General features: G+C 40.9%; 1 protein-coding gene across 2 annotated transcripts in view; it reads left to right on the forward strand.

Annotated features, from left to right (window-relative positions):
- The window catches only part of PIWIL4 (piwi like RNA-mediated gene silencing 4), a 53,734-nt gene that overhangs the window by 24,530 nt on the left and 2,229 nt on the right, over nt 1-26,975 (forward strand). For both annotated transcript variants that reach the window (XM_077867476.1, XM_077867475.1), the window contains 9 exons: nt 4,417-4,540; nt 7,695-7,812; nt 10,492-10,603; nt 13,475-13,659; nt 16,119-16,191; nt 20,436-20,636; nt 21,789-21,892; nt 24,069-24,139; nt 25,703-25,856. In XM_077867476.1, coding sequence (XP_077723602.1) covers nt 4,417-4,540; nt 7,695-7,812; nt 10,492-10,603; nt 13,475-13,659; nt 16,119-16,191; nt 20,436-20,636; nt 21,789-21,892; nt 24,069-24,139; nt 25,703-25,856 — 1,142 coding nt within the window. The remainder of the gene's footprint in view (nt 1-4,416; nt 4,541-7,694; nt 7,813-10,491; nt 10,604-13,474; nt 13,660-16,118; nt 16,192-20,435; nt 20,637-21,788; nt 21,893-24,068; nt 24,140-25,702; nt 25,857-26,975) is intronic.

Raw genomic sequence — 26,975 nt, forward strand, 5'->3', positions numbered from 1 at the left:
CTTTTATGATCTGGCCACTCCCTCCCTCTTGAGCCTCCTCTCTCACCACTTTGGTTTTCTTTGTCTGCTCTGCTGTGCTCTCTGTTTGTGGTTCCTTCAGTGAGTTACTCCCCTGTGTGTTTTCCTGCGTGCTACTGCCTCTTCCTAGAAATCCCATCATAGCCAGCCCATCACAGACCACCCTTAAATCCTCAGCTTAGCTGTCAACTCTTAGGGGCACCCCTTGGCTTTCTCCCCAGGGGCCCCTTCCTGCATTCAGCACCATCACATCCTGGACAGAATGTGAATGGTCTGATCTCCCTGCAGGACCTGGAGCTCTTCATCTCTGGATACCCAGGGCTAGCGCAGCACCCTGCACGCAGCAGGTACTTAGACACTTGCTGATGGAATCTCCTGCTGCCTCCAGGAGCTGGGTTCATTCACCATTATCACCATTAGCTCTGCCTCCACCTTCCTTCCAGAGACTCCTTCTCTTTGATGTACAATCATATTTCAGTCCCCCAAATCTCACAGATGTTTTCAAAACCAAAAACAAACACATAGCAAAAACTCTTCCTTTCTACCCCTTCAAGAAAAGCTTTTTTTTTTTTTTCTTTTTCCTCCTTAGCTGATTTCTCTGGAGGCTTATCTTCATTGGCTCCAAGCACCTCTTCTTCCTCCCTAGTCTGGCACCTGGTCTCCTACTATGGAAATAGCTCTCTAACGGTCAAATTCAGGGGCACCTGGGTAGCTCAGTGGTTGAGCATCTGCCTTTGGCTCAGGGCATGATCCTGGGGTCCTGGGATCCAGTCCCATATCGCGCTCCCTGCAGGGAGCCTGCTTCTCCGTCTGCCTGTGTCTCTGCCTTTCTCTGTGTGTCTCTCATGAATAAATAAATAAAATATATATATTTTTAAAAATAGAGGTCCAATTCAGCTACCATCCTTATCCTGACAGGCTTTTGGTGGCACTGGACACGAGGGATCACTGCCCACCTGGCTGGAGTGGCTCTCCTCCTAGACTCCGCGGTGGAAGGGGGGCACATCCCCGGGGGCCCTCTGCCAGGTTTTGTCATTGGTCTCAGCCTACCTAGATGTTTCCCCCTTCTTTTCCCCGCAGATGTTAAATGCATTTCACCATGATTCCCCTGGCTAGGATCTTATCTTCTTACCTCGAGACCTTGCAAATGGAATTTTTTGGCCTTGCCTTCATTCCTGAGTTACATACTCATCTGTTTTCAGACCACATTTGCATAAATGACCAGCAGGCATCTCAGATTAACATCCTTCCTAGTGAATTCATTGTCTTTCCCACTCCCCTTTCTCCTTGGGAATTTAGCCCCTTGCTTCCGTCCTCTTCTTTACCCTCACCTGCTCATTCAATTGTGGCCAACAGGAGTCCTGCCTCCTTTATCCTAGGCCTCTCCCTGGAACCCAGCCCTATTACAGCTGCATTAATGCAGGGCACTTCACGGATTCCCGTCTGGGGGATTTTGGTTACCTCATTATGGTGTCCTTGCCTCAGCTGTCTTCAGTATGACCTGTCATCCTCACTGCCACCAGCGAGATCTTCCTGAAATGCTGCCCAGAAAGATGGTTAAGGGCATTAGCTATGGAATATGGTAGTCCTGGCACTGGTTGTGTGACCTTGAATTGTAGCAAGTCACTACACTTGGAGTGTCCTGTGTAGAGGGGAGTCGCTGATCTGCCATTCCGGTGCGGCGCAAGCATTGGATGATGTAACCATGCCCACAGAGCTTAGCCCGGTACCTGCACATGCGAGCACTGGATAAATAGATGGTGGAGACCCTGCCCTTCTTTCCCCACCTCCTCTTCCTCATCTCTAGCATCACACACTCTGACCCCATCTCATCTTTTAGCCTCATCTGTCACCACCTTGCTGCCAGGTGGCCCATGCTACTGTCACCCCATCCACTCACTGTCGCCAAACGTTTCTCAGCCCTTGTTCACGTTTGCTAGACATCTGCACAAATCCACACTGCATCTTTTCCCTTCACCACCAGCTACATCCCCAGCTCCAAAGTCAAATGTCACCTTACTTGTGAAATCCTCTCTGACCTTGCTTCATGTCACATGCACAGAAGAGCTGGCTGTTCTATTCGCTGAGTTCCTGTTCTACACATCACATATTGCTTCTAGAATGTCTTCCTTGTAGAATAAGGATGGTATTTGATTAACCCGTGATGAATAGTGCCCACCAAGGCATCTTATGCACAATGTGCTCCATACATGTTTGTTTATTAAACACCAAGTTTGTTGAATATTTGGATTTCTTTCCTGCGTGAGTAAATGTGTTCTTTGAACAGAGGTATTTTTATGACCTGTGACATTCTAAAAGGGGAATCGTGGTAAAATCCCATTCACTTTCTTTGTAATGAATTGAGGTTCACTGCATATTTATTGTCATTAGGGAGAAAAAGAAATTGTGCCAATTCTAGAATGGCTTCCTCTCTGTCCCAGGGAAGGAATGTGAAATTTCTATGTTGTTCACTCTCACAGTGAACATCTTGATATTGACCTTTATATGTCCCTATTTCTTAAATTTCATTTATTTATTCATGAGAGACACAGAGAGAGGCAGAGACACACAGGCAGAGGGAGAAGCAGGCTTCCTGCAGAGAGCCTGATGTGGGACTTGATCCCAGGATCCCAGGATCACGCCCAGAGCCAAAGGTGGATGTTCAACCACTGAGCCATCCAGGTGTCCCTGTATGTCCCTATTTTATCTTATGAAAAACATTTTCAAATACTAAGAAAATTAGCACAAGGGAGAGAGTAAAGTTTGCCTTATGACACAGCTTAGGGGGCAGAATTCTTGGCCATGTCCCAGGTAAATACAATTCCCTCTTCCTGGAATGTGCCCCAGCTTTGCTACCTGGGACTCTTTATACTCCTGTATTTTCTTCAAGGTTGCTGTCTTGGACTCTGCCTCCTTCATGAAGCCTTCCCTGATTTACCAGCCATAAATTGTTTCACTGCCACCACCATACCACCCCCCCTCCTCCCTCTCGTCCATACAGTACTAAATGGTGTAACAAGCAGAGGTTCCCAAGTCTCAAAGGATAAATCCTGGCTGTGCTGATCTTCATTTATGGGACCTTGGGAAAGTCGTTTAGTTCCTCGTGGGTTTCCTCATCTGTGGAGGGGATGATGATAGTATCTGTCCCATAGGTTTGTTGTCAAGATTAAATGAGGAAAAATACCAGTGCTTAGCATATCATTATTGGTGCTTCTTATCTACTTTGCTTTGTAGTAGTGTAGTTACACGTAAGGTAGGGACAGTGCCTTCCATCTTTGCATCCACTGCAGTTTTGGAAACATAACAAGCACGAATTGCTGTACTAAATTAATTGTGTACTGAATTAATGAATCATATATAAAAACTCTCCATCTATGAAGGCTTCCCCAACCTGGAGTATTAGTTGCAACCAGCACTTCAAATTGCAATTTCCTGAGTTGTTTTTTTATTTTAATGACTTGAAGTCCTTATTGAATAGAGAAACTCTCGCTTCTCACTTCCTTAATTATAATTATTGATGTCAGCATCACACAGTGCTCAGACATTTTGTAAATTTTAATTCCAGTTGTTCTGCCATTAGCATTGAGTAAATTATACTGGAAATGAGTGTTAATTGGAACCTTTGCTGTTGGAAAGTAAATGGACTTTTGGCAAGGTGAGAATGTTGAAATTCAAGTTTAGGAAGGGGACAAGGGGTGGGATAGGAATGAATAGATGTGGAGGACAAGATGCCTTGCTAGTGGTTTATGTCCAATACCTCTGAGCGACTGTTCACCTCATTTCACTTTTCCCCAGTGTCAGAGTCCAATTAAGTAGAAGAGTCAAGGATCGGATTTACATTTGTCAGATTTCAAAGCTGCTTCCCTATAACATCATGCTATCCTGGAAATTAGGGACGGTCATGGTTTTTTGGGAAATCTGGAGTTGACTCGGTATAACTCTTGCATAGATATTTTCAGAATGGGTATAGATGCTCAGAGCCATCAGTTAGTTATACATGGAACAGTTGGCCTTTGGTCATCAGTAGTGGCACGAATAGCTGGCACGAAGTCAGTTCCAGTGGGGCCATTGCACTGTGTACAAAGCCAGCTGGAGGCTATTTGGACTCTGGATAAAGCAAGGAAATAATATTTTTTTTCCCTTTTTAAACAGTGTTACATTGTAAAGGCTAATAATGAAAATCAGTAATTAAAAACTGACCATGAGAAATGAAAGATGAGCCCGGGAAGGAAGTGGAAATGAGTGGGTAACCATAGGGATTGGTAGGGATTTTTGTTCTTTATTAGGAAGAATTGTTTTTCTATTCATTTTGGGACTAGCTTGTGGCCTATAAACAAGGATGCTCATTTTACAGTGTTTCCATATTAACTTTTCCCTCATTAATCTTGCATTCTCTAGCAATATGATATTACTTTATCTGACCTAAACCAGCCAGTGCTTGTTAGTCTGCTGAAGAGTAAGAGAAATGACAATACTGAGGCTCGGATGGCCCACCTGATACCCGAGCTCTGCTTTATAACAGGTAATGTTTATGCTTTCTACTCCGTCAGACCCCAGGCTCCTGCAGTGGGCAGAACCTGCAGCTCACCGAGTGCCAGAGCATTCATTTAACCCATGGAGGGTGCGCCCGTTAAGTGATGTGTTGACAGAGAAAGTGGGAGGATAGAATGCCCTTTGGGAATTGCTTGGCGTAGTAAGAGTTACGTGTTTTCTTTATCTCATGTATCCCATTGTTACTTCGACATAAAATAGGCCCCTAGATATTTGCCTAAAGCCAAGCTTCTTTTTTATGTGCACAATTCACTTTTTTATTTATGTATTTCAAACCACTAAATTGAAGTAATGATTGACATGTCAAAAGCTGTACATATTTAAGGGCACCTGGTGGCTCACTTGGTTAGGGATCCAACTCTTGGTATCGGGTCAGGTCAAGATCTCAGAGTTGTGAGTTGGAGCCCCGTGTTGGGCTCCATGCTGAGTGTGGAGCCTACTTAGTAAAAAAAAAAAAAAAAAAAAAATTAATAATCTAATAAAATCTGTACATATTTAATGAATACAACTGGATGAGTTTGAGGTATTAAGTGTATATTTTGAAAACTATCATCACCATCAAGGTCTTAGACCTATCCTTCACTTCCCAAAATTTCTTACTTCCCCAATTATTACTACTATTATTTTGCATGCACTATTTTATTTAACTTCTATGTAATCTTTGAAAGTCCCTATGATTTAGGTATAATTATTATTCTCTCCATTTTATAGTTGAGGGAACCGAAGTTAGTAGGTTGCTGTAAGTCCTATGCCTTTTAATAGACAGAATCTAGGATTTTTAAAAAGATTTTATTTATTCATTTGAAAGAGTGAGTGAGAGAGAGAGCAATGAAATGGGGAGGGGCAAAAGGAGAGGGAGAAGCAGACTCCCTGTGGAGCAGGGAGCCTGATGTGGGGCTGGATCCTGGAACTCCAGAATCTTGACCTGAGCTGAAGGGCAGAGGCTTGCCTGACTGAGCCACCCAAGTATCCCAGAGTTTAGGATTTAAATTTTTACTTGTCCAAAATCAGATCTTAATTTCTTTTTTATAGTACCTCTCATCCCAGTATAAGAGAGGGGATTCTAGGGAGTCAGTTAAGCTTGGAACCAGAAACCTTACCAGTGGTATTATCTAACTAGAGAGTGAGCTAACAGGGGATAGCCAAAGAACCAGTTTGAGTTACTTTATTAGGGAAAGACTCTGGAGGTGCTAGTAATTTAATAAGAGATAAGTTCTCAAAGTTAAGCTTTTCTAATCCAGGAATAGCTTATAAATGGTAACACCATGTGTACTGTTACCTCAGGCCTTTGCATTAGCTATTCCCTGTGTGTCAATATTACTTTTTAAGATTTATTTATCGTTTTAATTCCAGTATAATTAACATACAATGTTATATTAGTTTCAGGTGCACAATGTAATGATTCCACAATTCTGTACATTACTCAGTGCTCAGCAAGATTAGTGTACTCTTAATCCCCTTCACCTATTTCACCCATTCCTCCACCTACCTCCCCTCTTGCAACCACCAGTTTGCTCTTTATATTTTGGAGTCTATCCTTTGTTAGTTTCTTTTTTTCTTTCTTCATTTTTTTTTTTGTTTCTTAAATTCTACATATGAGTGAAATCATATGGTATTTGTTTTTCTCAGTCTGACTTAATTCACTTGACATTACATTGTCTAGATCCATCCATGTTGTTATAGGTGGAAATATTTCATTCTTTTTATGGCTGAATAATATTCCATTGTGTATATATATGCATGCATGTACATACATATACACATACCATATCCTCTTTATCCTTTCATTTATTAATGGACACTGAGTTGCTTCCATATGTTGGCTGTTGTAAAGAATGCTTCAGTAAACAAAAGGTGCATGTATATTTTTGAACTAGTGTTTTCATTTTCTTTGGGTAAATACCTAGTACTGAATTTACTGGATCATATAAAACCAAGCTTTTCCCCAGCATTTTTGAACTTCCTAGTATAGGAATCAATGTGACTTTGATTTTCTTCAGATACATTGTATAGTGACAAAATGACCTTTGTTTTCTTTTTTATGTGAGTTCTATAAGGTAATTCTCACTACAAAGTAGATTCTGAGTAACTGTCTCCAGCACTTTTTTTCATATTCATTTGATTAATAGAGTGGGACTAAACAAGGAAGACTTTCTACCTTTTACATTTTGTTGTCAGTTACAATGTGTATATATTTATTTCACAATTAGAAAAGTCAATAAGATATAATTCTTGAAGGGAGGGATGCTCATTCTTAATGATCTTCTGATAATCTAGATCTGCGCAATCCCATATGGTAGCCACTGGCCATATGCATTTATTGAACCCTCAAAATGTGGCTAGCACAACTGAGGGACCAGCTGGAGACCAGCTGTGAGTGTAAAATACAGACTGGATTTCTAAGACTTAGTATGAAAAAACAACAAAAATAACTCATTGATTTTTTTATATTGATTGCATGCTAAAATGTTAACATTTTGGACATATTGAATTAAGTAGTACATATTATTCAAGTAACTTCATGTGTTTTGGCTTTTTAAAATATATGTATTTATTTTAGAGAGAGAGAACATGAGAAGGGGGAGGGAGAGGGAGAGGCAAAAGGAGAGGGAGAGAATCTCAGGCATACTCTGAAGGGAGCCTGATGTGGGGCTCAATCTCACGACCCTGAGATCATGACCTGAGTCACAATCAAAAGTTGGATGCAGGATCCCTGGGTGGTGCAGCGGTTTAGCGCCTGCCTTTGGCCCAGAGCGCGATCCTGGAGACCCAGGATTGAATCCCACGTCGGGCTCCCGGTACATGGGGCCTGCTTCTCCCTCTGCCTATGTCTCTGCCTCTCTCTCTCTCTGTGTGTGTGACTATCATAAATAAATAAAAACTTAAAAAAAAAAAGTTGGATGCTTAACTGACAGAGTCACCCAGGCGCCACTCTTTTTGGCTTTTTAAAATGTGGTTGCTAGAAAATTTAGAATGACATGAGTGGCTTACATTTTTGGGCCAGGGTGCTGTCCATAGGCTAGATCTGGGTCAATTTAAGTGAAAAGCTTAAATTCTGCCTAAGCTGGGCTGGTTTACATTGCATGCTGTTCGTTTTTTCCCTTTGTTTTCATTTACATTAATAGGGCTGACCCGCCAGGCAACCACTGATTTCCAGCTGATGAAGGTCGTGGCTGAAAAAACTCGTCTCAGCCCTTTGGGAAGGCAGCAGTGCCTGGCCAGGCTTGCTGATGACATTCAGAGGTACTGGGTTGCTCTGCTGGGACCAGAGTGTATCCTGCCTAAGGCCTAATTGATGGAGTTGGATGGTCTACAAAATGTTTTATTCCTTGATGGATTATCTCTCTCCTGTTGACTTAGAGCAAAGTGCTTTTGAGTTGTGTTGTCCAGAGCCATAGGTTCATCCCCATTGCCTCAGGACTACAGACTGGGGGAAGGTGGTTAGAGTCCACACTGGCAGAAGTACCACCCAGCTTCAACTAGATGACTATCCTATCATCTGTTTAATAAATACATGGAGGTTTTGGATAAAAATTTGAATGAAGGAAAAGGTTGTAATTAAAAAAAAAAAAAAACAGCACCATACTAGGCCCCCAATATTCAGGGTTGAGGACATTCAGATCTTAATATAGTGGTCACAGCACACTGATCATTAGAAAAATTCTCCTGTGTTGTCTTTATTTTATTTTATTTTTTTAAGATTTTATTTATTTATTCATGATAGACACACAGAGAGGCAGAGATACAGGCAGAGGGAGAAGCAGGCTCCCTGTGGGAGCCCAATGCAGGACTCAGGCCAGGACCCTGGGATCCTACCCTGAGCTAAAGGCAGAGGCTCAACCACTGAGCCACCCAGGTGCTCTGCTGTGTAGTTTTAAACTTAAGAATACCTTTGAGCCCTTTGGTTTAGCCCATCTACCCTCATACTACATTCTTGTCCTCATTCTGACAGGTTGCTGTCACCTGAGAGGCCAATATTAAACTGCTCCCAGCTTTCCCTTCTGACCTACTAATACTTCACTGTGCAGTTCTCATGTAACCATAGGGCACTTGAAATTGGCTAGTACCACATCTTGAAATGATCACATTTTGAATTTATTGGGTTCAACCATGACACATATTTAAAAAATAATTTTACTGGACATTTTTTAGTTTTTTAGGGCAGGCATTAGAAAATTTAAAATTGCATATGTGGGTTGCTTTATATTTCTGCTGGATAACAGTGTAGAATGGTCTTTTTTTCTTGAAAGATAAAAAATTTGGAGGATGAACTGGAAATTTTGTAAACAGAAATGTGTGTATGTACACTCAGTAAATATTTGTTTAATGCATGAATGAATCATTATTGAATGGTATATATTGTCTCAGATGTTTTCAAATGCATATAGTCATATTCTTTTTAGGAAAATGGCATAATACTGTCCATCATGTTTTGTAAGTTGCTTTTTCTTGAACTTTTCCATATGGTAAATGTGCATCTCTGTTATCCTTGAGGTCTTATAGTTTTCTATGTTATGGCTACACTTTATATCATTTTTCCTGGACATCCCCCAGACTTACACCTACTTGAGACATTTCCTGGTTCTCTCCCCTTATTCCAGGCTGTGGATTACTCTTCCTGAAATCACTCCTTGCCACCTTTCAGGAATCCCATTTATTTCAACCCAGTTTCTTGACCGGTGATCACTTCACCCATTTCCTCTTGGGCAGATAGTATCTGAAGCAAAATAATTAATTCAAAGTATTAGTGTGACCAGTCCAGACTTAGCATTAATAGGTGGAAATAATGAGCTGTTGCAGAAATTCCATGTGAAGAGATTTGAGCTCCCCTAAAAAGAGAGGGGAGGCTTTAGTAGGTAAAGCATGAGTCTCATCAGTCTTTTTAGTGAGTGCCGGCTTCCATGATGGAGGCCAGGAGGCAAAATCTGTATGGTTGCTCTCCTGAAGGAATTTATAGCTTAACAAAAATGAAAATATATCATAATCTAATGAGATTATACTCAACTATGATTAAGGTTTACTATGTTATAAACTCAAAGGGCTATACAAATATAAAGCAGTTATTTTTTTTTAAAGATTTTATTTATTTATTAATGAGAGACAGAGAGAGAGAGAGAGAGAGGCAGAGACACAGGCAGAGGGAGGAGCAGGCTCTATGGAGGGAGCCTGACATGGGGCTCGATCCCAGGTCTCCAGGATCACGCCCTGGGCTGAAGGCGGCGCTAAACCACTGAGCCACCCGGGCTGCCCTAAAGCAGTTATTATTGCTCATACTAACATTCTCATGATCTTTCTGGTGCCCTGTCTATCCTACCAACCTTCTGAAGCCTAAGTCAGTATGTTCCCTTCCTTTGTCATCTTTCATCCACTCCTAAGCCAACTAATTCAGATATTCCCAGAAGACCTCTCCACAGACAGAAACTCCATAATATCTCTTTATTGACAAGTTTATTTTCAGGAAAAATGTCTCACATTTATTGAGCATTTAGAATTGCCAGGCTCTGTGGTAGCAGTTTGCATGTGTTGTCAGCTTAATCCTTAGGTCAATCCTCTGAAGTAAGTAGGCTTATTATCCCTATATTTTGCCAATAAGGACACCATAGCTTTAAAAGATTTGAGTCTTAAGGTCACATATTATGAAATGTCAAGACTAGGAGTTAAACCTTGGTCTGGCTTACAGGCCCTTTTTGCTAACCAGTGTGTCACACTGGAAACCTCCTTCATGACTGACAATCCCAAATGGGTTCAGTTGTCCCATCATTCTTTTGAGCAAGAGAAAAAAATGGTGAGTAGAAACAGAAGTCAGGAACTAAAAAAAAAATAGTCTCCGAATAATTTAGTAAGTTATAATTCTATCTCTAATGATTAAAATTCTTTAGAAAATAAGCACTTTAATGATTTAAAACTCAACTCTATCAACAGAAACAAGTATGCTCGTTTTGAGCTGGAGACCTGGGGGCTGCATTTTGGATGCCAGATGTCTCTGACTGGGCGGGTTTTGCCTTCAGAAAAAATATTAATGCAAGACCATGTAGTAAGTGCTGTGATTCTATTTTCATTTAAAAGTATTTGCTTGAGTGTGTGTAAGTTTGATCATATGCATGAGTGACTAGTGGGCTTGTAATATTCATTTGGTTTCTCCATGGCCATGGCCATGTCCATGTCCTCCCCTTGTCCTAAAACCTTGAGGTCCCTTCTGTTTTCCTTCTCAATCTGAGTGTATTTGCAAAGGCTTAGCAGTACCCATTGGACATGATTTAGGTCAGTGTGGTGTGGTTTCTCATTTAAAGATGCATTAGAAAAATTGTATTTCAAGCTATGACAATTTTTTTTTCAAGATTTTATTTATTTATGAGAGACACACACGGGGCGGGGGGGGCGGGTGGTGGTCAGAGACACAGGCAGAGGGAGAAGCAGGCTCCATGCAGGGAGCCTGATGTGGGACTCAATCCCAGGACTCCAGGCTCAGGCCCTGGGCTGAAGGCAGATGCTAAACCACTGAGCCACCCAGGCTGCCCTTAAGCTATGACAATTAAAACATGCTCACATATTATTAGGTGTTGTAGTACTCTTGTGTCACAAAAAAAAGAAAAAAAAAGAAGAAGAAAGAAAGAAAAGAAAAAGAAAGAAAGAAAGAAAGAAAGAAAGAAAGAAAGAAAGAAAGAAAGAAAAGGAAGGAAGGAAGGAAGGAAGGAAGGAAGGAAGGAAGGAAGGAAACTTGTAGCAACTGAGAAAATGTTTTAACTGGTTAGGGTTAAGTCCAATAGACTAGGTTTCCTGATAGGAGGGTTCTTTCCTCCCAAATTCCCCCTAAAGTAAAATGCTGCTTGGTTGGCATCAAACATGAATGTGTGCAGAGCCCATCCCCAGCTATAGCATTTAGGGAGAGAGAGCCAGCCTGAAGAGACACATCTCTTTCAGGCTTCAGTTGAAGCCATTTTGTATTTTATACAAAAATGGTGCATTATCTTTCTACTTTCCCCTTTGTTTTGCCCATTTTTTAAAAAAGAGTTTATTTATTCATGAGGAGAGGCAGAGACACAGGCAGAAGGAGAAGCAGGATCCTTGCAGGGATCCTGATGCAGGACTTGATCCCAGGACCCTGGGATCATGACCTGAGCCAAAGGCAGATGTTCAACCACTGAGCCAACCAGGTATCCCTGTTTTGCTGATTTTAAAAGCCAATTATGTATCATTTCATTTTTAAAGGCCCTCTTCTCACCTTTACCTGGTCTAATTAGCTGACATGTGTAACAAATGTAACTGAGCAACGAAAGTTTCGTGTTGGTGGCATGGGAATTTTTCATCATTTCTTTTGTATATTCTATCCAAGTTGCCAAAAACCTCATTGGAGAAGCTGAGGAAAAACTACTTTGAAAAACAAAACAGAAACAAAGTTTGTAAAGTACCAAAAAACAAGCCTCCTTTTAATAAAGATTTTGGTCAGGAGTCAATAAAGAGAAGCTCAGTTTCAGTTCTACATATGAAGCGGGGTATAAATATTTAATATAATTTGTCTCATCATCTCTGTAAGCAAAATCCTATTTCTCAGAGCTTCTTTGGTGTATCTTTGAGCATGGAAACAGTTCTTAGGAGAAGGAGCACTAAAATGGGAGAACTCGCACCCTGGCGGTGGTCGTGGCCGGCAAGAGCTGTCTCGAGATGTTTGCTTTTCTGAAATTGGATTCTAGGAACTGAGTAGATTAAAGGGTCTCAGGCCTCAGAGTGCCTTGAACAGTTGTCCTGGGGCTCCCACCAGCCCGTAGCAAGTAGGAGTGTCGGTGAGAATGAATGAGAATGAACCGTGACTCCAGAGAGAATCATCAAAGGAGGGCTGACCCTTCCTTCTTTACATTTGCCTCCTGGACCTGAGTCCCTGCCTGGCCACCTAGTGAGAGTGCCTGTGGTTGGATTTCAGAGTGCTTGGTGGAAAGTACCCTGATGGCAACCCCAGGAGGATCAATCTAAATCTATCACTGGGCACCAACTGGCTACATAATCTCTCTCAGCCATAGCTTTGGAGTCTATAAAACTACCGGATTATAATACTTCTTACATTCATGTGCTGATGAGTGAATGGGAACATGTTAACATGTAGATTCTGAGTCAGTAGGTCTGGAATGGGGCCCAGGACTCTGCATTTCTAACAAGCTCTCAGGAGATAGCCATGCTGAGTAGCAAGGGATTCCGTTACACTGTGATCCTTTTAGATTCTAACAGGGGCCCTTCCTGGCTCACTAAACCAAAGACATTTCCATTCAATTCTGGTCCGTGGATAAAAGCAGAAGGGTACTAACCCATCTAAAGTCTCCCCTCTTCGGTGCAGGGAACTGAGTTTTCCTGGTCACCCTGGTGGGGGCAGGGGAGACCATCCAAGAATGAGAAAGGAGCTTGTGCCCTGGCCCCATCTTTGCTCCCAGACATAGCTACCCCTAGCAGAATGTATGTTCATAACTGCCCTGTAGCGTTGGTTAGTGTAGTTTGATGAGCTAGATTATCAACAGTCAGCACTTTCTCTTTGAGGTAGCTTTATGCCTAAAGAGACTGAATTAGGCCACTTGCCTGAGACATTCTTATTAAAGGTCATCGATCTTAGAGCTGGAAGGGAACCTAGAGGTCTTTGAATCGGACATCTTTCTTTGCACACTGTGGAGGCCCACGAGGTAGAGACCTGCCCAACCACCTGCAGCCAGGGAGTGGCCGACCTGTGGTCATGCTCAGATCCAGGAAGCCCATGGATTCTGTCCAAACGTGCAGTGCTTGGATCAGTGTTTTAAGTCTGTGAATAGCCAACTGTACTTTGTAGTTCTCTTAACGACAAATGTGCACCATCTTCATGCTATCTTTATTTAACTGCTCTCTGAATAAATGTCTTCAACCCTTTCACAATCATTGTTTTTCGCAGTGTCAACCTGTGTCTGCTGCTGAGTGGTCCAAGGACATGCGGAATTGCAAGATTTTAAGTGCACGGCCTTTGAATAAGTGGTTGATTATATGTAGCAACAGAGATAAAAATGTGGCTGAGGACTTTTTGCACTGCCTGAGAAGAGCTGGAAGTTCCATGGGATTTAATGTGGACTACCCCAAAAAGTGAGAATACACAGGAAATCATCCCAACTATTTTCATATATTAATTTGGTTTAGTTAGAAGATCAGAAATGGTGGTTCATGTAGCTACAAAAGCTTTATCTCAGTAAACTTTCCTAATATAAAGTACAAAGAGAATAGTTATAAGTAGATAGATTTTGCAGTGACTAAATTTTTATACAGTTAAAATATATTTTATGTTGATCTTTGTTTTTTTTTTTTTTTTTTTTTTTTTTTTTTTATGTTGATCTTTGTAAAACTGTTTTCACAGTTCTTTTGGCAATAGTCTCATTAGCCTAATCTCTTCAGTACTAGTTGGGGCATAAATCCTGAATGAATCCATTCATTAGCTTTTTCCCCTTACTTCTTTCATATCAATTATTTATAAAACTTAACAGCAAACAGGATATTGAAAAATATAAAAGTTGCATTTCCTAACTTACTTGATACATTTTATGCTTTAAAATTTAACATAAAAATAGACTGAAATAAGCTTTTCTGATTCTCTTACTGTAGTATAAGACTATTTAGATAGTTTTCTGATAAAAGCAAGGGCATTTAGTCTTTGAACATTTATTGAGTGTCTACTGTATACTAGAGACTATGCCATTTGCTGGGGATGAGAAAGAGAAATAAATCTCTGTCAGTTTAGAACACAATCACTCAAAGTTGGATATTGTTTGCTTTAGAATAGCAATAAGTTTGGTCATGCTTCAACTTATTGAGCTTGATATGCTTAATAAGGAGGAATGCATACTTCTTTTGGTTGCTGTTATAGTGGAGGGGCAAATGTCCTAATTGGCAAGGGGGGACGTTATTCTTTAAATATGTGGTTACTAATTAATTACATCAGCAGTGCAAGCATTGTTGAAAACCACAGATCCCCCCTAAAGTCTCATTTTACACTGTAGTTTAGAATGCTCCTCTTATCACATCTGTTAACAAATTGCCTGGTTTCGGTTTCACCTGCTCTAATTTCTCTTAACCCAGCAGCTAAAAAAAGCAGGAAAAGATTAATGGAAGAACCTAGAGTCACAGACCCTGGGACAACAGCACAGGCTCTTTCTTACATGAATTCCATGAATGAACCCTATGCTATGTTCTATTCTTAGCCTGTTTTATTTAAAAGCCCATATTTTATTCCATCTTTTTTCTTTCCCATGAAGTATCCATTTACCAGTTTTATTTATTTATTTCAGAGAGAAGAGTGAGAGAGCTGGGTGGGGGCGGGCAGAGGGAGAAAGAGAATTTTTTATAAAGATTTTATTTATTTGAGAGAGTGAGTGAGTGAACAAGAGAGAGAAAACACGAGCTGAGGGAGGGGCACAGAGGCAGAGGGAGAAGCAGACCCCCCACTCAGCAGGGAGCCCAACATAGGGCTCGATTCTGGGACTCAGGATCATGACCAGAGCCGAAGGGAGATGCTTAACTGAGCCACACAGGTGCCACCAGAAAGAGGGAATGAGAGAATCTTTTTTTTTTTTTTTTTTTTTGGAATGAGAGAATCTTAAGCAGACTCCTTGCTCAGCACAGAGACCAATGAGGGGCTTGATCTCATCACCCTGAGATCATGACATGAGCCAAAATCAAGAGCCAGGTGTTTAACCGACTGAGCCACCCAGGTGCCCTTTCCCTCTTAGATTGATGTGCAAAGTTCCTCCCATCTGAAACATTTGCCTGATGAATTTGGAAAGAATGGACAGTAAGATGGCTGTTGAGTCAGCCTGCAAGGGGTTGAATTGCCAAAGTCAGAAACGTTTAGTTGTTTTAACAGAGCTGCAGGCCATTCCTGGAGCTTAGAATCAGTGAACAGGAAACAGTGGTCCTGCCACCTGCTGGGCCAGTTTGAAAAGGCCACTGGGCGTTAGGACCATCCAACCCTATAGACCTATCAGAAGCTGATTCTACATAAAGAAACTGTACCTATGAAGTCCTCTGTGGGAATTATTTCTATAGCATCTGGCCCCTAACATAATGTAATAAGCACAGTACTTGCTGACTGATACAGGCTAAATATCCCACACTCTAAACAAGCGGTCACTAAGGAAAAAAAATCTTTTAGTCTGAACCATTCAGATTAACTGAATAGCTTGGTCCCTTTAGTCTGATGATTTCTGAGACTTTGGAAGTTCTCATGGAGATTCAGTATTAGAGAAATCCTAATCCCAATTTAACTCGAACCAGTTTCAGACGCTTGGTATTGAGACTAGTGATTTTAAAAGCTCATTTGCAACTTCATTTTGAACAACAGAATTATTAATTGTAGGAATTATATATAATTGCAAAAATCACATTTTCCACCAAACTATTTTTAAGCTAATAAAAATGATAATTAAATGTTTTGGTGTTTCTTGTAGGGGAATTATAAAAATCTGTTTGTATGATTTCTAATTCTATGATGATGTGCTACTAAAAAGGGAATTATAGAATTATATATTCTCAAAACTAATCTTTTTATGTAGCATAAAAGTTCAAGAAAATCCAGCTGCATTCCTTAGCGCTCTACAGAAACATGTTGATCCTGATGTTCAGTTGGTAAGTATAGATCATTTTTTTTTGATGTATAATTTTTACTTTTTCTCTATGTCTCATAGTCTTCTTTCCCTGGAAGAAGGAAGTGAGCATATTGTCCCATGATATGTTTGCAAATTGCTCTGCATTTCCCCAAGAACCCAAGAAAGTATTAATCTTAGTATTTTAGTCAATATTTTGTTTCATTTTCATATTTATAATATTAATTTTTAAATACCTGTTTTTGCCCCTGTTGCATCCTCTTAGATGTCTACATATTTTTCACTTGCTGAGGGGTCATCTTTTATTCATGATTTAAGATACAGTGACTCCCACTGTATCCCATAAATACTGGGGCCCCCAGTGTTTCAGTGGATTCTTGGAGGGTTTGGGTTTTTCCATGTCACCTGTGGCTGCTTCCTCTGGATTCTCGTTCTCTTTCATGAATGCCATTCCCCTGCACTGCGTCAGCTCCACAGCTGCCTCATTACAAAGAATTGTGTGTGTGCACGAGTGTAGCTGACTTTGCAGAAGGTTTGGGGCCAAGGCATGATTACGGCACACCCCAACATTCTAGAGGAGTTAAAATCACCATCCTTGTTCTTAAGAATCTCTCAGCCATTCCTCCTTCTTGGAAATGCTTCCTCTTCTCCCAGACCCCAGCCTTTCACTGCACTGTAGTGTCTTACCTCCATAGCTCATGCATCTGGACTCCCAGCATTCTTCTCTGCATGTCCTGCAGAGCAGCTTAGCCATCTCTTTTAGTTGGACACAAAGAAAGGCCCATAAGGATGTTATACTAAACAAAAGGAACTTTAACCCTAAGAGCATTTTTTTTTCTTAAAAATAAACTTAACAGAAAGATCGTAAGAATCTTAACGATCTTACGATATATATCCTTCATCCAGATTCTCCAATTGTTGACATTTTATTATATTTGTTTTATTGTTTCTTTCCTTCCTATATCTGTCTATCTATCTATCTATCTATCTATCTATCTATCTATCTATCATCTTTTTTCTTGAGCCATTTGAGACTGGCTACAGAAATGCCCATTGCCCTTGAATACTTTAGTGCATAATCTCTACAGACAAGGTCACTCTCCTACAGAACCATAGGACAACCATCAAAATCCAGAAACAGTAAGACCAGCTAATCCACAGACTCCATTCACATTTCTCGATTTGTCCTCAAAATGTCCTCTCTAGTAAAAAGATCTAATGCATTGTAATTAGTTGTCCTGTCTCTTTAGACTCTCCTTCAATCTGGAACAGTTTTATAGTTTTTAATGACCTTCCAATTTTGAAGAGTATAGACCACTTATTGTATATAATGTCCCTCAATCTGGGTTTGTCTGATGTTTCCTTATAATTCAGTTCAGGTTATGCACTTTTGGCAGGAGTATCACAGTAATGATTCTGTGTTCTTAATGTGTCCTACCAGGAGGCACCCCATTAATTAATTAAGGTGGTATCTGCCAAGTTTCTCCGTTGTACATTTACTCTTCTCTTTGCAATTAATCAGATGTTTTTGTTTTTTGTAGGGAGATACTTGAGACTGTAAATATCCTGTTTCTCATCAAACTTTTACCTGCTAGTTTTAGGATCCATTGATAATTCTTACCTGAACCCATTATTGCTATGGTGATTGCCAAATGGTGGCTTCCTAGTTTCATACATTTAGTATGTAGCATTGTATTTCCTTCTACAATAAGTAGGTAGCATTATGTTATAAGTAAGACTTTTCTCTTCTCCCCATTTCTTTATTTATATCAGTATAGATTCATGGTTTTCTATTTTACCAGCTTCTAATCTATTTCTACTATTATTTATTTTGATGTCCAATTGTTCTTGATTTTGTTAATGGGAGACCCACCCATTCAGGTTGGCTTCTGTGTCTTTTTGACATGTCCCCATCTTTTCTGGGGACATTTCTTTACTGTCTGGGACAGTAAGGTATTCCAATTTAATCTTGAAGTTTTACTGCCCAGCTCTGGAATTAGATATTTCTCCAATGAACTGTGATCCTTTTGATAGAAAACAAAATCTGGGCAACTGAATGTGCTTACTTGTTTACTGCCCAGCTCTGGAATTAGATATTTCTCCAATGAACTGTGATCCTTTTGATAGAAAACAAAATCTGGGCAACTGAATGTGCTTACTTGTCACTGCTCCTAGGCTTTCTCAATGGGCAAAGCTAGGAATATGTGTAGCATATGTCTACATACGTACTCATATACAGTTGACCCTTGAACAGTATAGGGTTTAGTTAGGGGGTACAGGCCCTTGCACAGCCAAAAATCTCCATATGACTTTTGACTCCTACAAAATTTAATTTCTATAGCCAACTGTTGACTGGAAGCCTTATAACATAGTTGATTAACACATATTTTGTACTTTATATATGCCATATACTGTATTCTTACAATAAAGTAGGCTAGAGAAAAGAAAATGTTAAGAAAACCGTAAGGAAGAGGAGATACATTTACAGTACTGGACTATATTTATCCAAAAAATCTGCATATAAATAAACTTGCACAGTTTATTTATTTATTTTTAAAGATTTTATTTATTTATTCATGAGATACACAGAGAGAGGGAGAGAGAGGCAGAGACACAGGCAGAGGGAGAAGCAGGCTCCATGCAGGGAGCCTGACGTGGGACTCGATCCCGGGTCTCCAGGATCATGCCCTGGGCCAAAGGCAGGCACTAAACTGCTGAGCCACCCAGGGATCCCCATACTTGCACAGTTTAAACCTGTGTTGTTCAAGGGCCAACTGTTCGTACATATACACTTACATCCATGTTATTACCACGTGTGTCTATGTATTTGTTAAAATCGTGTTTGATGGGCGGCCCCGGTGGCTCAGTGGTTTAGCGCCACCTTCAGTCCGGGGCATGATCCTGGAGACTTGGGATCGAGACCCACGTCAGGCTCCCTGCATGGAGCCTGCTTCTCCCTCTGCCTGTATCTCTGCCTCTCTCTCTCTCTCTGTCTCTGTGTGTGTGTCTCTCATGAATAAAATAAAATCTTTAAAAAACAAAACAAAACAAAAACGTGTTGCAACTCCAGTTCCAATCCAACACCACAGGGAAGTGTTCCCGTATCCATATTAGTACATATTGTTCCCCCATCTCTACTGGGGGAAGCATGGCTCCTGTTATTCACATATCACTTACACCTCCATCCCCCTCACAGGCAACCAGTCTCACTTGTCTCCGACCTTCTTTTAACCCTAGTCCCCGTTGGACCACTGCCTTGTTCTGTCACCTGCCTTGCCTGGTCCATCATCAGGACCATCACCTGCCTTGCCTGGTCCTTCCATCCTAAATTCATTAGGATGGAAGGAAGGAATACTCCTAAGAGGATTTTGCAGACAAATATATTTCCCTATTTTATATGATTAAGGGTAAATGATTTTAGCCCTTGACATTATGGTATTTTGAACAAATCTATAGGTGAAAAATCACTTTGTTTTCTGCTAATTATGACCATGCCTATTTTTTCTATCATTTGGTGGTTTTGAAGGTAAGGAGTAAAAGATGGAGAAGAGATGCAGGTAGGTCAGGAGAGGCCTTTTGGAGAGAAACACCCAACAAGAAATAGGGACAAAGGAGCCCCTGGGTGGCTCAGTGGTTGAGCATTATTTGGCTCAGGGCGTGATTCCGTGGTGCTGGAATTGAGTCTGGCATTGGCCTCCCCACGGGGAGCCTGCTTCTCCCTCTGCCTATGTGGCTGCCTCTCTCTGTGTGTCTGTCATGGATAAATAAAGTCTTTAAAAAGGGAGAGAGAGAGAGAGAGAGAGAGATGAGAGAAAGGGAAAGCCAAGAGGGATGGGTAGCTTTGAGGTGGGACTGCAGAGTGGATGGCTGAAAAGAGGCATTTCAAATGGTATTGGCCAATGGTCAGTGGCTAAGGGCCATTTAAGACAAGTTTAGTCATGTTAATATTGCTTCTTCAGAAATTAAGGGCAAGAGATATTTGGAGAATCCACGTATTCATTTTTTTTTTTTTTTTGAGAGAGAGCACCCCCATGTGCAAAGGTGGTGGAGAGGGAGAGAGAATCTTAAGCAAACTCCATGCCCAGCACAGAGCCCAGCCCAGGGCTCCTTCTCACAACTGTGAGATTGTGACCTGAGCTGAAATCAAGAGTCAGATGCTTAACTGGCTGAGCCACCCGGGTTCCCCTCAGTTTTTGTAAAGCTACTTCTAAGCATAAGTAAATTGACTTTTTTCTTCCTTTTTTTTTTTTTTTTTTTGTCTTTTAGGTAATGTGTATCCTGCCTTCTAATCAGAAGAGCTACTATGATTCCATTAAAAAATATCTGAACTCCTTCTGCCCAGTGCCGAGCCAGTGTGCGCTTACACGGACTTTGAATAAACAGCAGATGATGATGAGCATCGCCACCAGGATTGCCATGCAAATGGCCTGTAAACTCGGAGGCGAACTGTGGGCTGTCGAGATCCCTGTGAGCATTCTGTTATGGTTTTCCTTTTAGGAATCAATCAATCTTTTTATTAATTGAAAAATGACATCAAAGTGGGTGATATTTTCAAATGACCTTGCAAGTATTTGTTTTGTTTGTTGGGTCTGTTGTTTCTCTGTCTGCTCTGGGTTCTGGCAGGACGCAGGACACCACGCAGAAGTTGAGGTGTGGCTCCTGTTCTCCGGGAGCTTCAGGCAAGCTGTTAACAGAACAAATCATGACAGAGAATCTAGGTTGGCACAGACTTGGAGGGACTTGATCTGGAGCCTCCCTGCCACTATAGGAAATCTGTGCTCCATGGTCTCTGCTTTATCAGCTTTCAGCAGCTGCTGGCTGGCTCTCAGAGGAGCTCTGCATCTTAGAGAGGGCCTCCCCAGAGCTCTAATCTTGAACTGTGGTGGGAACTGAGAAATCCTCTTCTCATTCCTCAACTATTGGCCACTGTGGAAGGGAGTGAGGGGATGGGAGGTGAGGGAATGTTGTCCATTCCCTTGCATTTCTGTAACCAGGAGTTTGTGGCAGGCCCCAGTTGCCTCCTTGGAGGGGCATAGATAGCGAACAATGAGGGTCCCTTAGACATCTGAAGAGTGAGGAGTGGACGTCTTCAGATCCCTCCAGCCCAAAGGCCCAGGATAAATGACTGACCACTTTCCCAGACCTCTTGAGCCACTGATGGCACCCACCTCCATAAAGGATGGTAGCTATTTTGCACTACCGTGAGTCTCTCTCTCTTTTTTAAAGATTTTATTTATTTATTCATGAGAGACACACAGCGAAAGGCAGAAACACAAGCAGAGGGAGAAGCAGGCTCTCTGCGGGGAACCTGATATGGGACTTGATCCCAGGACCCAGTGATCACGACCTGAGCCAAAGGCAGATACTCAACCACTGAGCCATCCAGGCGTCCCTCCATTGAGTCTCTTAAACAAAATATGTACCATATTCATCCCTCCATCTTTGAATCTCTTTGGTTTCTGTTTTAATAGTCTGCTTCATCTGGACCCTGGTCTCACTGGCATATAGCTTAACTTAAATAATAACTAGGAACAATTTTTTTTAAAAACTTCATATTAAATCATCGTTTGGGGAAAAGAGGCCCCATTCCATTAAATCATGAAAAATTTACTTTTACAGTTAAAGTCCCTGATGGTGGTCGGGATTGATGTCTGTAAAGATGACTTCAGCAAGGATATGGTGGTGGTTGGATTTGTGGCCAGTATTAACCCCAGAATCACCAGGTACTTTTACAGTTACCCCAACATCTCCTCTAATTATTGTTTGTGATTTAACCCTACAGCAGGAAACAGTTTGTATTCTTCACTTGTTTTAAAAATATGAACACTTTAGTCATAAATTATACTTGCAGATAAAAATGTGATTGATAATATTAAGATAATATGTAGCCTGGTGAAAAAAGTGTATTTATGCAGACTTTAGGACAAGCTATCACTCGTATATCTGTCAAATTTTCCCCAAACTACAGATGATGGAAATTCTTATGTATTTACTTTCTGTGCATCTGCACTGTTTTGGGTCTTGTACCAGGAACTTTACATACATCACGTCAAGCAGCTGAGCTTGGAATCAGATTGCTTGGATTTGTATCCTATTCTGCCACTTGCTTATTCTGTGTCTGACATCTGGCTATTTAAGTTTGCTGTGCCTCACTTGTAGTCACCTGTAAAATGGGGATGACAATGATGCCTATTTCATAGGGCATGTTTGGAAATTACATAAGATAAAGTGCTTAAAACACAGCCTCCCATAGTAATTGCTCAGTACATGCTTGTTGTTATTGACACTTGTAGACGGTTGATGTAGTTGTTCATGCAGCTGTTGAAAACAAGCAGTTTTAGGAATAACTAAACATTAAATACTGACTCCTAGCACTTATTAAATTATGGTTCTTAGACTCGTTTGTCTATTTGCAACTAAGTAATGTGTTTGAGGCTGTAGGAACTCTTTGTGATGTATTTCATTCCTGGATGTAAGCTGTTTGATTCACTCCATTAAATTTGTGGTCAGGTATACATTCAGGATGGTGAGAAACAGGGAAAGTAGCTTCATCCATGTTGTGCGAGATCCCATTAAATGTGTCACTCCGTTAATCAGGCAGATAAAGGACTTCCAGTTTGTTCACCACACTCCTAATTGTGTCATTACTGGCATATATAATAATGAATGTTGGTGTGTACTGACCATTAAGTTATGACTTTCACTCTCCAAGTGCTCTTACTGGATTAATGACTTCAGCAAGAGAACTTCTGAAATTTAAATAAGTTAATCATGTTCACATCTCAAGTCCAAAAGGCTCATCGATAGGAGTCGAAGTTTATGCTTGAGAAATTTTTGAATGTTTTGAAAAATAGATCTGCTAAGCTAATAAATTCCTTTATAATAACATAGTGGCTTCTATTTATTATTGCATATTTTGTGCCAAGTACAGTGCTAATAAGTACTTTACACATTTTATCTAATTTAATTTTTACAACCTTATGAGGTAGTAACTACTTTACCACCTTGCATATTTCCTTGGTACAGACGAGGAAACCGACGTATAGGTTCACATAGCAAAGTCACATGGCTGGTGAGTATATCAGCCAGGATTTGAACCCAACTATGTCTGATGTAGTGGTAGGCTTTAGTTTCTCTTACCAATAAATTGCTTTTGGGGAGGGGAGGCTTTTAATATAATTGTGCTCATATAGCATATACAAAATCATGAGCATTAAGTTTTACTCATAATGTCTATTTCATTTTATTTTGATTGAGGTATAATGACATACAACCTTATATCGGTTTCATTGTTCAACATAATGATTCAGTATTTGTACATATTGCAAAATGATCACCACAGTAAGCCTAGTTGATATCATCACGTACAAAGTTATAAAATCCATTTTTCTTGTGATGAGGACTTTCAAGATCTACTCTGTTAGCACCTTTCAAATATACAATACAACATTATTAACTATACTCACCATGGTATTCATTACATCCCCAGGACTTATTTATTTTGTATCAGGAAGTTTTTTTTCTTTTATCTCCTTCACCCTGCACCCCATTCCCACCCCCTGCCTCTGGTGACCACAGGTCTGCTCTCTGTTTCTATGAGATTTTTTTTCTTGATTTCACATTTAAGTGAGATCATACAATACTTGTTTTTCTGACTTATTTCGCTTGGCATAATGTCCTCAATGTCCATTCATGTCGTCACAAATGGCAAAATTTTATTCTTTTGTATGGTTAAATAGTATTCCAGATGTGTGTGCACACACTCGCCAGTGCTTATCACAGCATCTTTATCTATTCTCCCATCGATGGTTGTTTTCTGTTTCTTCATTTAATCCTAATGCATGTTTATAGTAGACATTGTGAGTTTGAACTTTAATTTTGTTTTTTTTCTCACTTTAGGTGGTTTTCTCGCTGTATTCTTCAGAGAACCACGACTGACGTTGCAGACTGCTTAAAAGTTTTCATGACTGGTACTAAAAGTGTAGCAGTGGGGCGAGGGGATGGGCTCCAAGCACTGTTCTTTCAGTGCATGTGCCTATAGTAGACAAGGTGGTGGAAGCAGACTCCCTAAATCTGCTTGAGTCAACTGTCACCTGGTTGGAGGTTCCCAACACTGTGCCCTGACCCATGCTCATAGATGCTGTAGAATTTACATTTGTCATCTCTGTGTGATAAACAGATAGTCAAGAGGAGGAGGCTTTGTAGCTTTTGATGACTCTGGCAAGCAGTGCAAAGGCCAAAGGAATCTACCCTAGAGAAACAAAGATTGTGACAGAGTGGGGTGAGGTCTAGAATAAGAAGGAGGCCTTTGGGGAGGGGAGAGGAATGCTGGCAGGTGAAGTGTGGCATAGCGGGAGGAGATGGAGAAGGAGGTAGAGGAGGAAGGGTGCCTTCTTCATAGTGGGTTGCAGTGGCAACAGTGTCTGGGGCTCCCATCTCCTCCCCAGCCCTGGTCAGGATCTGGCCTTGCCACTCCCTAGCAGTGTGGTTTATACAATTCACTTCTTTTTCTGATCCAAATTTTCCCATCTATAAACTTTGAGGAGGAGGATAAATATTATTTCCTTTAAAAAGTGAATTTGGTGATATGTGTTGATTATGCCCTTATGTATATGATCATCCTTCTATTAAACTAAAATGAATTTCCTGGACAATAAACTCTCCTAAAAATTGCCCAATATGTACCTGAAAATAATTATTATTATATATATAACTTTGCCCTCACTTCAAAGCTGGGTCCTTATTTTAAGTAGTTATGAAAAGTTTCTGTTGAGTAGGAGTTACTATCTGGTCTCTGCTCTTAAGGCAATTTCTAGTTGTAGTGGGTGGACATGTTTTCAAAGTTCATATTGTCAGTGCAACTTAGAATCTAATTGGGTGAGTCCATGGTAAGAGATGCTTTCAGAACAGCAGCCACGTCCTTTCCTTAAGTTTTCATATTTATGCTCATTAGAGAAGAAAATGACATGAAATTATCCAGTCTTTATCTATTGATAGCATTTAAAGGCTTGAAAAAACTAAATTAGTATTAATTTGGCTTGGGGACTTTGTATTTCTATCGCATGACTTAATTTATTGCTTAAATATTAAAGTTTTACTAAAAAATATATGCTAAGTTTAAGAATATGTTATGCCATAGAAACCACTATGATTCCTCAAATAGCAGAGATGTGGAATGTTCCCTGAAGTTTTTTTTTTTTTTTTAAGATTTTATTTATTTATTCATGAGAGGCACAGAGAGAGAGAGAGGCAGAGACACAGGCAGAGGGAGAAGCAGGCTCCATGCAGGGAGCCCGACGTGGGACTCGATCCCAGGACTCTAGGATCACGCCCTGGGCTGAAGGCAGGCACTGAACCACTAAGCCACCCAGGGATCCCCAAAGTTTTCTATTTTTATATTATTGCAGTTATAACTCCAATTAGAAATTACCCTCTTTTGCAGTGATCTGTAAAAAATTGATTTAAAACATTGAACACTAATGGGGATAGCATTGGAGAAGTCATTCTTTTCTTACCAACAATAAATTCTGCAGGAGCACTCAACAAATGGTACAAGCACAACCATGGTTTGCCAGCACGGATAGTTGTGTACCGGGATGGGGTAGGGGACGGTCAGCTAAAAACACTGATTGAATATGAAGTTCCACAGCTGCTGAGCAGTGTGACAGAAGCAAGTTCAAATATCAGGTACTAAATTAGTGTTCTTCCCCCACACTTGCAATTATAGCACATTGATTATAATTATTAAAATTAATACATGCCAGCATCTTTTTTTTTGTCATGCAGTTAAGTTGGGCTCTGTGTCTGCATCATGTGAGTGCAGCCAGATGGATAGACTGCCCCTAGATGGGAGGGTAGGGGCGGGGCGAGCTAGGGGAGGGCACCTGGAGGAGGGCAGGTGTCCTCCAGAGCAGCTGGCTCAGAGAGGAGATTCAGCCGGAAGCCTGCAGGGCTGCTGGCGGGTGAAGATGCTTCATACATATTAATATGCCCTGGGTCTAAATAAACTGTGGTTTCAAATTCAAGACCCAAATCACCCCCCAGGGATAAGGCCAAGGTCAGAGGGAGGTGCTGAAAGGAGTGGGGAGCAGGGCCGGCTGTGCTGCAGATGGAAGTCAGACCACCCTAAACACCTTGCTCCATTGCCACGCTTCTAGATTCAGTGGTGTAGTACATGTTCTCCAGTGAGTATGTCATGTGGCAGGTCTGAGAAATATATGAGAACTGACAGAGGAAGTGGATAATCTCAAATTGGCTTCTTAAAATATTCAGAGAGCGTCTCACTCCAAGCAGAGCACCTCATTCGTCTGTGGGGTGACACCACCATCACCACCAGCAACCAAAGTCACAGCCATGAGCCACAGAAGAGCTGAATTCTGACCTCCCCAGGGACTGGCAGTGAGGAGGGAGCCCATAATGGCTTGGGGGCAGCATAGCCTGCAGCTGCATCCAGACCCTCTTGGCCAAATGCTCTCCCTCCTTGCTGACCTCCAGTAACTGTCTGTTCAGAATCACAAGTATGCGATTTTGGGCTAGCAGGAGCACGTTTAGCAGCTGACGGTGCTAAAGACATCTCTTGCAGTACATCAACTTTTAAAAGTTTCAGTATTGAAAACAAGAATACATTTTTTAAAATAAAACGTTCAAAGTGAAATTCCACCGTAATCTTTGCATCCCAGAGGTTCCTTTGGGAATGATGGCCAGTGTTTGGATTTGGCCTTGGCTTTAGCAAATCCTGACCTTAATCCATAGTCATTCAATATTTGGCTCAAGTGTACATTTGTCCACCCATCCATCCTCCTGGGT

This window comes from Canis aureus, chromosome 23, assembly GCF_053574225.1.
Source record: "Canis aureus isolate CA01 chromosome 23, VMU_Caureus_v.1.0, whole genome shotgun sequence".
Classification (NCBI taxonomy): Eukaryota; Metazoa; Chordata; class Mammalia; order Carnivora; family Canidae; genus Canis; species Canis aureus.